The sequence below is a fragment of the Sardina pilchardus genome, chromosome 9 (genome assembly GCF_963854185.1).
Source record: "Sardina pilchardus chromosome 9, fSarPil1.1, whole genome shotgun sequence".
In the NCBI taxonomy this organism is placed as follows: Eukaryota; Metazoa; Chordata; class Actinopteri; order Clupeiformes; family Clupeidae; genus Sardina; species Sardina pilchardus.
This window is the reverse complement of record NC_085002.1, coordinates 17,439,038-17,451,537: the sequence shown is the minus strand read 5'-3', so window position 1 is coordinate 17,451,537 and position 12,500 is coordinate 17,439,038. Positions and strand designations below refer to the sequence as shown.

The 12,500-nt window shown below is 49.6% G+C and overlaps 1 protein-coding gene across 1 annotated transcript in view; it reads right to left on the bottom strand.

Moving 5' to 3' along the window:
• The window catches only part of arhgef10la (Rho guanine nucleotide exchange factor (GEF) 10-like a), a 121,266-nt gene that overhangs the window by 43,537 nt on the left and 65,229 nt on the right, over window positions 1–12,500 (bottom strand). Inside the window, exon 20 of the mRNA XM_062544971.1 lies at window positions 3,003–3,124. Within this exon, the coding sequence (XP_062400955.1) occupies window positions 3,003–3,124 (122 nt within the window). The remainder of the gene's footprint in view (window positions 1–3,002; window positions 3,125–12,500) is intronic.

The following is a 12,500-nucleotide window of genomic DNA, read 5'->3' as shown; positions in this document are numbered from 1 at the left end:
GCACCTCACTTATCTGATTCTAATTAGCAACAGGTAGATCAGCTAATTAGTGAAATCCCATGTGTTAAGCACACAGGTAGAACCAATACACGGCAGGACTTTTACTTTCTGAACTGGTCCAGGCTATTTTTGTGCTGACCCCTTAAGAGGCATACTGTATATTTGCGCTGGACTCCACAATTCCACAGACGTACACTGGGTGAGAAAATCTGATGGATACCGTACAGCACAGATGCTTATATGCCTCTACTCCCAACATCCAAACAAAATGACCCTGAATAAAAGAAACTGAACCAGACACCTACATTACTCAATCATTCAAAAAAAAAGAGACTCCCCTACATTCCTAAGGGAAATGACACAGGGAATTGTTAATGCATGAAATCCACAGCAAATCAAGCAATCAAGCAATCAATACTTTAAGATGCTGTTTGATTTGTTCGCGCAGGATCAAAGAATAGCAATCAGATGTAATTTATGATTGCAGATCTGACGTCTCGCTACTGTGCAACTGCATATTGGATTACTCGCAGACAGACCCCAGAAAGATCCGGAAAAAGACTCCACTGAGTGAGAACATCATCTTGAGCAGGGCTGTGTTCTAAGACCTCTACTGTTCTCTTTGATGACTTTGTGACTCTACTCACCAAGTGCAACTGGAACCACTAGAGCTATTTTTACACTCCACAAAGTGAACTGCTTCACTTGCAGTATGTGCCAGGTGCAGCGTGCCTGTAAGAGTTTTAGTTCCATACCACGCCACACAGGTATGTATATAAAAGAACTGTCATCAACACACACCCTTACTAGGTGTGACCTGCGCTTTAACCTGTTTCGTTCAGAGCTATACTCACCTGTGTGGCACCTGGACATAGAATCAGGGGGCTAGTATTGTCAGACATGGCTGATGTCTATGGGGCAAATAACTCCAGACACTTACGGTCACATATACGGTCTGCGTCTGGAGTTCAGAGCATGTCTGCAAACAGCTATGGAGTCACACAGTGCTCCATCTTTCATTTTCCAAGTCAGAGAGAGAGAGAAAGAGAGAGAGAGAGAGACCAATTAATGACTCCTCTGCTTCTCTCTCCCTTCTCTCACAACCTCTCCTCTGCTAAGTACGGAGGAATTACTGTCATTGTGGAGCTTCCTGAGTGCTGCCTGGCTCACCGCTCATCTGGCTCTCTCTCCAGGAGCCTGCCAGCACCACCGCCTTGGGCTCTTTTGTCTTCCAGGACCAGGAGGAGATGGGCATTAAAAAGGAAGAAAAATAAACCTTTCGAGGCTTTCAGGATTCACATGTATTTGGTGTGTGTGGGTGTGTGTGTGCGCGCGCAGACATTCAACCCAAGTGGACATCTTGTGATGTGTTTTGTCTTTAGGCTGAAATGTACAGCAAGTGAAAAAGGATAGTGAGGAACATGTGGTCATTGGCTGGGCAGAGATCAGGCCCGCTCCCACACTCATGACCGTCTCGGCTCTGCTCTGTGGTCACCATGAACTGAAGGGCATCGATGATGACTACGGCCTCTCCGGACCCCTCGTCCCTGCCCCTCTCCTCCCACATCTGCATCCGCCCGCCACTCAGGAGTCCCTGGAATCCCGCTCCTCAAATTAGGGATTGTGCGCAAATCCTCCGGGTCAACCAGGCTTGAGTGTGGGAAGCCGCCGAGCTTATGGCGCTCTACTTTCTCTCTCCCCCGCCCCCTCTCTCTCTCACTCTCTCTCTATCTCTATCTATCTCTCTCTCTCTCTCTTACTCTCTCTCTATCTCTCTCTCACTCACTCTCAGGTGGAGGAGGGAGGGGAAAGGGAGAGGGATGAGAGATGATATGAGGGGCTGGGCGGCTCAAACAAGATGCTTCAAGATGCTTTGGGGAGAGGAGCGCAAGCCTCATCAGCCTCCAGCCATCAGGAAGGGGCGAAAAAAAGAGACAGACGAGGGGTGGGTGGGGTGGGGGTGAAAGGAGATGGGTGTAGCGCGAGGGGCGGGGGGGTGAAGCGGGGCAGGAAAGTTGAATATACACCACTCAAGTCTGGGGAGAGAGGAGAGAGTGTCAAGCTTCACTCCCAGGCGAGGTCTGCAGCTGGTCCAGATGGGGTCCCTCCACCACCTCCCGCACCACCTCCACCACCACCACCTCCTCCACCCTCCATTAAACCCTTCCCCCGTGTAGCTCAGTCCCACTCGCCAAGTCTAGGGTGTGTGTGTGTGGGAGCTTAATCTAATGCGGCCCCATTGATTTATGCTCGGGTGTCCCGCAGTCATTAAGGTAATTGCGTGATCACTTTATAACATCCTCCCGCGAGTGGCTGTGGTAACGCAGTACTGCCTAACCGCCACGGAGCTCTGGGCCCCCGTAACCGCATTACGGGGCGAGGCCCAGTCAGAAAATATCATCTTCCAGACGCCGCAAAAATTGATTTTATACCTTTTTGACGGACGCCGAAACCCTTTTAGTCTGTCTCTCACCCAAGTTCACCGTTTGATCTACGAGGGGCTCCTTCACGCCGGGCAGGCGCCATCGATCGCCTCGCCGCGCACGGACGGCTTTCGACTGGGATGGTTCCGTGTCACCTTGTAATTCCACGAGTCTGCTGGTGTTCGAGCAAAATCATCCTGTGTACTGTATCGTTCTTTATCATTCTTTATCTCTATCTCTCTCTCTCTCTCTCTCTCTCTCTCATGCACAGTAGAGTAGAGTTGCAACACAGGCTTCAATTTCCCGTCTGATGAGGAACAACCGACTCTGGATAAGGTCTGGCCCAGGCAGTAATATACAACTGTGTCTCGGCAAGCGGCGGCTTGTCTGTTAAAAAAGAAAAGCCATAAAGCTCTTGCTCGTTGGCTGGTCGAGGGCCACTGAATGCAGGTATTGATTGAGTGCTAGAGAGGCGGTGGCTACTGAAGGAGGCGGAGGGGTGCGGTATGGGGGTATCTAAGATGGATTCCGGTGGCCAGAGGAAGGCACGATTGAGGCGGCCGGCGATATTTCACTCACCTTGCGCTCGGGAGCTTTGACGGGGAAGACAGGCACGCGGCAGGCCAGGAGTGGACACCAGAAGGGAGCCCGGCTTCGTTCGTCATCTTCTTCGCAGTGCCAGCCAGGAGTGTTTTCCTCCCCTATAACAAAGAGAGTGGAGGGGGGGGGGGGGGAAGAGGCCCTTGTTAAAGACGTCTTCCGTTCCTGCTACATGTACCTGTTGTTGCTATGGCAATGTTGTTATCTGCTCTTGTCACAACAGAACCTGTTGCTAATATTCAAATATTTTGCTTTTTGCTATTGCAAGTGTCATTTCCGAGATGTTGCCTGACCTTTGGCAGTAGGAAGTGTTTTGCAGTGTAAATTAGACATACAGAAGGCATGTATTTACTAATTAATGTCCACTGTCAAGGCTATTTGAAGCTGTTAATTACCAGTATAGATTTTTCACTTTAGTAATGTGCACATACTTTACTCATTCACATAAAGTAACAAATATTCAGACGCAATATCAGCATTTTTACAGGCTTTTAGCCAAGTCTCAACTCTGAGAGCAGCCAAAGTCATTATGCTTTAAATGTCACCTCCAATTGTGTGACACTCGTGACACCAGGTAAATGGCACTTCCTCTATTGCTCATCTAGCCAGGCAGAGATGGAGAGAAGGAGAAGCTTGAGTGCAGTCATTTAGTCAAACTTAATGAGCTTTCCTGAGACTGAACAAGCCATCAGGAGACACGATACAATACAATACAAAAAAAAAGCTTGGATTTCAGCTAATCAATGCTGTTATTCAGGAGACGCCTAAGGAAATCTCAGATACCTCCACACTTCACAGACACACACACACACACACACACACACACACACCAACACTACTAAGAGGTACAGCCTCTTTTTGCACATCACAGGACTCGCCAGACATTGAGTTCTCAAGCAGCTCCGTAATTACCCAATCATGGCCGAAGGGGGATGTTTCTGGTGTTGCTGTGGAGGTGTGAGGTGGTATCAGGCAATTAAATTGTTTGTTTCCATTTACATTTCCGGCCTATTGTATACGCGTCATGGTGCAACAAGCCCCAGACTTTAATACCGATCTCAGACCCTCAGTCCTTCCGAACCAAAAAAACCGTGGACGGCTCATTTGGCTGCCGGGGACGACGGCGTGCGCTGGAGGGGTCTGAGTCGGCGGCGGCGGCGGCGGCAGCGCCTGACAGCAACGGGGTTGTTTGGTTGCCATTCGCTCGGACAAGCGAGGTGGAGGCGCGAGAGATTTAAGGGCCAATTAGTGGAGTTTAGAGCGGTGCTCCCTGATACATCTCAAATGGGCTTCATTTAACAGGACGTGCGCGCCGGAGTACACAGCCAATTTAGAACTGCTACATCAGGGCGTTTCAGGCGCTTAATGGTCGACTGAGACGGAAGTTCTTTGATTTCCTTTTTTTTTCATACAGTGTGTCTGTCTGGACTCGACTGATGCGATGCTTCCAACTAATAACAGGAGAGTACAGAACTTAACAAGCTGCCAACAGAAAAAAAAAGAAAAGATTCTCAGATGTCGCTGGTGATCTGAGCAGATGCCTGTGAGGTCAAACCTGTTACTTTGAACAATATTGCCGTAAACCAGGCAAAAAGTTTATGCGTGAAATTATGAGCATTCTTACACTGTACAGCATGTTAGACACGCTGTACAAAACAAGAGAGGAAACCGCTGAACCGCCGAAAGTTGAAGAGGGATAACTGAATCGCTTACCGTCTTTGAGTCTGAATCTATTTGGTGTAGACTGAACAAACATGGTTGGGAAGTTGATCAACCTTTAGCGTCAGCTTTGAAGGCAGCATCTTTGGAAAAATGAAGTTTTCTGTATTAACTCTCCGCAGCTATGTACATAAGGAGTGGGACTTTTATTTATCATGTAGGCCTAGTCAACCACGATGCAACCCTGCTTCTGCAGTAGCCAAGAACAGGCTAGCCAAAACACTGGCAAAATACAGGGCCCGTAAAGCCCTACAATAGCCCTTTTGATCGGTATGAATAAATAACATCAAAACATTCATTATGTTCTATTGCATGGCCCCACAACTGGAGGAAAATGTCACTGTTGTCCCACTGAGCCTTTAATTCCAGTCAGTCTATTATAACAAGCCTCCTTTTAAAGGTAGAGGTAGTTATTATTAAGCTACTGTCATGAAGCCAGGTTATTGGTCGGAGGCTGTGGCAGGTCAGCGGTGGCTCTTGATTAAGCAGCTCACCTGGAAGCATGAAATTAGGGACGGCTAATTATTTAATTAGCATAACTAGCGAGACAGCGTTTGGGCTGCTCCTTCATTTGCCACAGGTCACTGGAGCCTCACGTGTGTGTGTGTGTGTGTGTGTGTGCCGTCGCATTCAGTGCCACAGGGTGCTGTTTCAATACCCCGAGGCAGGCCTTGCATTTTCAAATGGATTATTGCCTGTGTGTGTTTGTTAGTGAGTGTGTGTGTGTGTGTGTGTGTGTGTGTGTGTGTGTGTGTGTGTGTGTGTGTATGTGTGTGTGTGTGTGTGTGTGTGTGTGTGTGTGTGTGTGTGTTGTGTGTGTGTGTGTGTGTGTGTGTGTGTGTGAAAACACAGGGGGTAAGAAACTCCCTTTAATTTCCAGAATTCTCTTTGTGCCAACAGCAGCCGCTGAGGATGGAGACCCTCCCTAAAGCATGACCTTTAAGAAATCCAGAGAAAAGAAATGGCTCCCCCATGTAGAGGGGGAAAGAAGTGGACTAAATCAGAGAGGACATTACCTTGTCGCTTGCCTGCCAGCCTGCCTGTCTGTCTGTGTGTGTGCGTGTGTTTGCGTGTGTGCATGCCTGCGTGCGTGCGTGCCTGCGTGCGTACGAGAGTTTGTGTGCATGTGTGTGTGTGTGTGTGTGTGCAAGTGCGTGTGCATGTGAGTATGTGCGTGTGTGTGTGTGTGTGTGTGTGTGTGTGTGTGTGTGTGTGTGTGTGTGTGCGCGTGTGTGTGTGTGTGCGTGTGTGTGTGTCCACACACGAGAGGGCCGTTGGCGCTAATGAGTCAGGGATAATGCATTCTGTTCGCGCTCCTTCCCAAGATCCCCTGCTCCCCATGCCCCGGCCCCCCGGACCCGGAGAGGCCAGCCAGAGCACTCCGCAGCCCAGCACCACAATCCCACATTAAGCCCAATGCCTGCTAAGCGCACACACACTCTCACACACACACACACACACACACACACACACAGACACGGACAGAGCACACTTCATTAATAATGCAGCCACCATCACTGTGCCTAATGTTGCGGTGTAAACTGGTGAGGGGGGGCGGTTGGGTGGAGTGGGGGGGTCGGGGGGGAGCTGGCAGCTTATCAGAGGATGAGCAAACAAGAGTAAGTGCTGTCAGGATGTGAGATTAAAGTTGGAGGCACACTCTGATAAGGGTGGTGGGTGAAGACATGAGGATAGATAGAGAGGAACACAAAGACAGAGGGAATGAATGAATGGGCAAGAGAGAGAGAGAGAGAGAGAGAGAGAGAGAGAGAGAACGAGAGAAAGAAAAGAGGGACAGAGAAGGACACAGAGAGAGAATGGACAAGGAGAAACAGAGTGGACTCGAATTTGCCTCACTCTCGATATTTGCCTCCACTCCCTTCCACTGTGCTGTTCCTCTCTCGCGGTGAACGACACCACGACAGCAGCGCCTGCCATTTTAACCACCTCATCAAATCAAACCTGAGCAACGTGGAAACATCTGCTTCCTCTGACACGCGCAGATATGTCAACAACAACACCAACAGGAGCCGGCAACTATTGTGATACAGGAAACAGGGTTCCTCAGGATGAGAATTCCGAGCCATAAATTATGAACGCCGACTAAACCCAGAGTGGAGCAGATGAAACTGGTGTCAAAACTTTGGAGGCTCTTTGGTGGGCGACAACAGGTATTACACACACCGTGCATCTCTCTCTGCCAATCTGGCACGAGCCGGCATCTGAGAGGGCACAAAACTGTACGGTAGCCCGCTGGTACACAAAAACACCCTGCTCGGAATCGAGAGCGTTTTCCAGGAGACTCCGCGGAGATGATGTTTAGTGGCGAGGCCTAATCGCACATTTACGTTGCAGCTGTCCTTGGGGTCCTGGAACGGGCATTAGCTGCCAAATGCGGCCCGAAGACTATTAGCAAGGCGCACGTCCCTTTTCGCTCACTACCTAATGTTCTTTTAATACCCTCCCAATTCATAATTGAATTCATCTATCACGGGCGAGGTGGCAAGCGGGCCTCGTCAGAAAGACCCGCTGAATCGTGCGGAAAAAAAGTGCGACGGCCTTGGCGGGTGACGGCAACCAGATGCCTCCGTCTGACGATGACTTAAGAGCCTCTGCCAGTCACCAGTAGTTCAGGAACGCACTGTGAGGCCGCGCTTGCTTCGTCTGTTTACTTGGCTGACGAGAAGGTGGGCGTTTTTTTTTTTTTTTCGCTCGTCTTTTCCCCCCCCTTCCTCCTGTCTCTCCTCCTCCCTCTCCTCCTCTTCCAAGTCACTGCGGCACCTCGTACTTCTGTTTGGTAATTAACACCTGCGAGCGCAGGAAGGATGCGGCAGGGTTCTGCTTTGTTTGTCATGCTAAATAATTACCCTCCGCTATTCAGAAGACTCATCGTCTCCCACACACGATGCACGCACACACCGTCTTTCAAAAACACTCACCTCGCCGCGTTTGGGAAAACGCAGCGATCCCGGATTGTTTTTTAACTAGCATTGAACCGGGGTCTGGCCGTAAATCTTTCAGGGTTGATTAATTGCCGAGTCGGCTAGTCTATCAGGGCTTGGCAACAAAGGCAGAGCAGCTACCGACAAATTAAATGAGCCCTCGCCATTGATGTGCCTAGGGGATCAATGCGCGAGCCGGTGCTTGTTAATTGAATTCATGCTAATGTTTACTCATCATAAAAAAAATGACAGAGATTTGTGTGTGGGGGGGGATGCGGTGTGTGTGTGTGTGGGGGGGTGGGGTGGAGGGTGGAGATTTTCAGATAATCTTCGAGCTTGAAGAAGATGATGAAAATCGCACAGCTGTGGCAGCTGTGGTGACATGTCAACATGGGTGTTGACACGCCTGCGGCCTCGGGAGCATTGGCATGCATTTGAATGGGCCGGCACACGACTCGCATCTCAACAGCTGATCCGACAGATGATTTCCGACAGATGATCGGTAAACATGCTCAATGGCCCACTGAATGCAAGCACTGGCAAAGCCAGGAAGCAAGAGTTATCTGCATTGAGCACCAGTGTAATGGTCGGATGACGTACCTTAAACTAAGCCAGGCTTTCACATATGCCACAAAATGACTCGAGGATTATGACAGAATCTCTATCTCTCTCTCTCTCTCTCTCTCTCAATACCTCCGACGAGTGATTCTCCCTAATTGATATCTGCCATTGTGTGAGGGGAACTCATTACCGGGATTATGCATCCAGTGGCATTTATCAGCGGTGCCAGTAATAAACAATCTAAAAGAGGAACCTCGATGACAGAGTGGAAATATATCTCCATCACATTCACCATGAAAGTAATTACTGTCTCCATAGAAACCACACACGGTCGTTTCAGATCTTTTTTTTTTTAATTTTCATAGGCCTAGAGAGGGGAGAGTGAGTGTGATACAGTAGCACGAGGAGGAAACGTGTTAGATATCGGAGACCCTTCACTCTCACATACAAATCTCACGTTCCAATTGGGGGAACTGGGGAATATCAGACAAAAGAGTGAAGGATATGGATCTGTAGAAGAGTAAGAGAGGAGAGGAGAGGAGAGGAGAGAAGAGGAGAGGGGAGAGGGAGAGAGAGAGGAGCAGTGAGGGAGAGAGGAAAGGAGAGGAGAGGAGACAATGAGAGAGAAGAGTAGTGAGGGAGAGAGGAGATGGATGGAGAGGAGAGGAGAGGACCGGAGAAGAGAGGAGAGGAAAGAGGGATGGAGAGGAGCGGAGAGATGGATGGGAGGAAAGGACACAAGAGAGGGATGGAGAGGAGAGGAGAGGAGAGGAGAGGAGCGTGCCAGGGAAGACAGGCAGGCTGAGATAGTGCAGATGTGCAGGGGGGTTTAGCCCTTTTCTCTCTGTGCAGCCTCCCTGTTGTGAGACTGACTGTTAGCCTCCATCATCCTCTTCTCAGCTCCCACCCGAGGCCAGGCCAAATCCGACAATTGGCCCTCACTCCCTTTCCTTCTCTCCCTCTCTCTCTCCTTCCCTCTAAGTTACATGACTTCTTTCTCTCCCCTGCTCTCCCCTACTTCACCCTCCCTTTTTCAATTTCCACTCCCTCCCTCCTGCTGTTTACCATGCAAAAATCTTCCCCTCCAAAGCCTCTTCAAAAATGATAAACCCCAAATCCCCCCCTCCCCTCCTTCTCTCTGTCTCTCAATTTGTTTTGCCTCCCATGCTACCCCTTGTGGAGGCATCTCATGTGTCTCCGTCCTCTCTGCTCGTGGTCACGAGGAGCCCGATATTAAAAAGAACGGACTCAAGACTTGAAATCTCAATTAATTCTCTCTTTTTTTTTCGTCCAGATTACTCACAGTAATTAAGCAGTGCTCCTGGCACTGCTGTAAGAGCGCCATGAGGGAAAAAGTGAAGGCCGCTCCTCTCATCCTCCCTTTTCCTCTTTCTCCCTCTCTTTTTTTGCCTGTCTCTGTCTCTCTCTCTCTCACCCTAATTCTGTCTCTCACTCTCTCTGTCTCTCACTCTCTCTCCCTCTCTCTCTCTCTCAGAGATACAGCTGCACATTTCGGCATACTACTGTAATTAATTGTGCCCGGGGCAACTGTTTCTGCCTTTCTGCTGCCATCCTCCATGCTGGGCGGCAGGTGGCCGCAGCAAAACAAATGCTGTTTGCAGCAATTTGTTCACTACTTTTTTTCCCAGTGCAACATTACTGTACTCCCACTCCCACCTCCCCTCCCACTCCCACCTCCCCTCCTCCACCCTCCGCCAGTAACATATGTGACGCTAGTTTCTGGCTCTCTTTAAAGGGAAACTGTGCCGTTTTGTTTAGCTTAATCTACCTTAACTTAACGGATTTGGTGTCATTGGAATTGTTATATGACTTTTTCCGGGTTGAATGGTGGCCGTCTCGCTTTCCCCCAGTGTGAGTGGAAAAACCAGCCTTGCAACTTTGTTTTCCGGCGAGTCAGAAAGCGTCTGTAGAGGAAACTGCAAGCAAGGAAACAGCCCAGAAAGCGAGGAAGCAGCCCAGAAATGGCCAAAAGTGCATAGAAAAACATATTTAAGGAGAAACACACAAATGGAGCACAGCGTTAGTCCCGGCAGGTCACAGAGTCTCACTAGTTTCCCTGGATAGCCCAGCTGACTGTCAATCTAACAGCTCAGCTGATTGCCAGCTGATTGGCCAGGCCCTGCTTTCATTGGTGAAACCCATGCTTATTTAAACTGCCTTTGCCAATGTACCGACAGTGGCTTCTTCTGCAATTTTGCCACCCACCTCCTCTACAACCCACTACACGACAACATAAACTTATATGGCTTTTAACAGGGCAGTGTATTGGTCAGGTACATGTCATTGTATAAGGTGTTACTTTTCTACAAGCACATTAGACAACTGGGAGGAGGTGCGGATGGCCACAGGGGATAATCCCTCTCCAAAGTGTCCAACTGCCTCAGCGCAGATCAGCCTGGTGCAGCGCTACCTGAGGACCGGAGGCGAGCTTGGACCGAAGCTGTCCGCGTGTTAATGAAATCACCGCGCGTGAAAGGCTGGGGCCTAGGGGAGGCTGCCTTGTTTGTGCTTTTGGCTCACTCCATGCCAGCAACACTGGTTGCAGCACTGCCTAGCCTAGCCTAGCACTCTGCCATGGCGTGGAAAATGTGCCTTCCTCTAATCTATATTTTCAGTATATCACCTGCCACATCAATAGCCACCTCACCTAGCCATTTGACACACATATACTGTACACACACACACACACACAAAATCTTTTGCAACAGAAAAGCTGTTGCAACACCAACATCTGCCTTGTTCATAGGTCATACTAACACACACACACACACACACACACACACACACACACACACTGGGGCCTGCGGGCCCCTTTGGGAACTCTCTGGCACCCAGAGAAAGTAGTCAGCGGTGGCCTGGCTTTCCCCGGGGTGGGCGCTGCCCCTGCCCGTATCGGCATGCATCTGCAGTGGGCGCGCAGGCGCAACACGCCAGGCTTAGCAACAGCAGGCCACCCGTGAAATTGCATAAACATCTCCCCTCTTGTAATTACATTTAGCTAAATGGGAAGGCAAAGTGTGGGGGCGTAATACAATCAAGGCGTAATTGACATCCTGGCCAGGTTGGTTCAGAACCGCCACGCTCTTCTCGGAGAGAGAGAGAGGGAGAGAGAGAGAGAGAGAGAGAGAGAGAGAGAGAGAGAGAAAAGTAAGAGTCTCCTCAGAGGAATGTCTCTTCATACCTGGCTGAACATCTCAGAAGTCTGGTTGCCAGTGTGGGATGTTTTTTTCCCTTGGTAGCTATAATGTAGCATGTTACATGTTATTCCACTGGATATTGTGCAGTGAGGTGTGGGATTACTTCTTGTCTGCTTCGGGAAAAACACAGGCTGACGGGCCGGCAAACTTCTTTCATGGCCAAGACAGGTGAGTCCAGGCAAGGGCAGACCGGGCTGACAGACTAAACAAGCAGTCCAACGCTGACAGATCCAAGCGGGTGGATTGTTTGCGGCTCGGACTTGACCGGGCCATAAAAACGACACGAGGCTGCCATCTCGACAGGGTCGCCAGCGTGCTTTATCAAGACAAAGCCCCTTCATGATGGCTGCGCTTTTGGGTACGGCGTTGGGTGAGAGACTCTAATCTCATCTAACACCACTCTCGTCCATTTAGAGCCATCCCCGACCGTTATTTGCACATCAGCATAAAAACATTTCTGACAAGTGCAGTCTGTCCGCTCTGGCTATTGTGAGACGCAATTTGGAGGCCTGCTGTCAATGCAGACGGTAGATTTGGAACGAGCCCTTTTCTGGTGATAAAGAGAATTACGGAGGCAGTCATTTCATCCAGCAGCAGGAGGTGTGTGTGTGTGTGTGTGTGTGTGTGTGTTTGTGTGTGTCTGTGTGTGTGTGTGGGGGGGGGGGGGGGGGGGGCATGAAAGAGAGAGACGGGGAGGGGGTGTCCGGTGGATGGACGGTGTGTGGTATGGAGGAGGGGTTGAGGGTAGGAATGGAGTTAGGGGGATAGGAGTGAGATGTGTCGACAAAAATATAAATTCTCTCTGGCCTCATTCTTCTGATGTAATCGCGTCTTACATAATGGCAACGTAGAGGGAATAAAAGATCCTCGTGTTGATTAAATCAGATATGCGTCTTTATATATATTTTCACAGAAAAGGGTCCTTTGTTTCTTTTTGTTTCTTTTATCCTTTTAGCATTTCTATCCTATTTTGTTTGTTAGTTTGTTATATCACCCATCACGTGTTATAGCCCTCGAGACAGATGAACGGCCTTGCT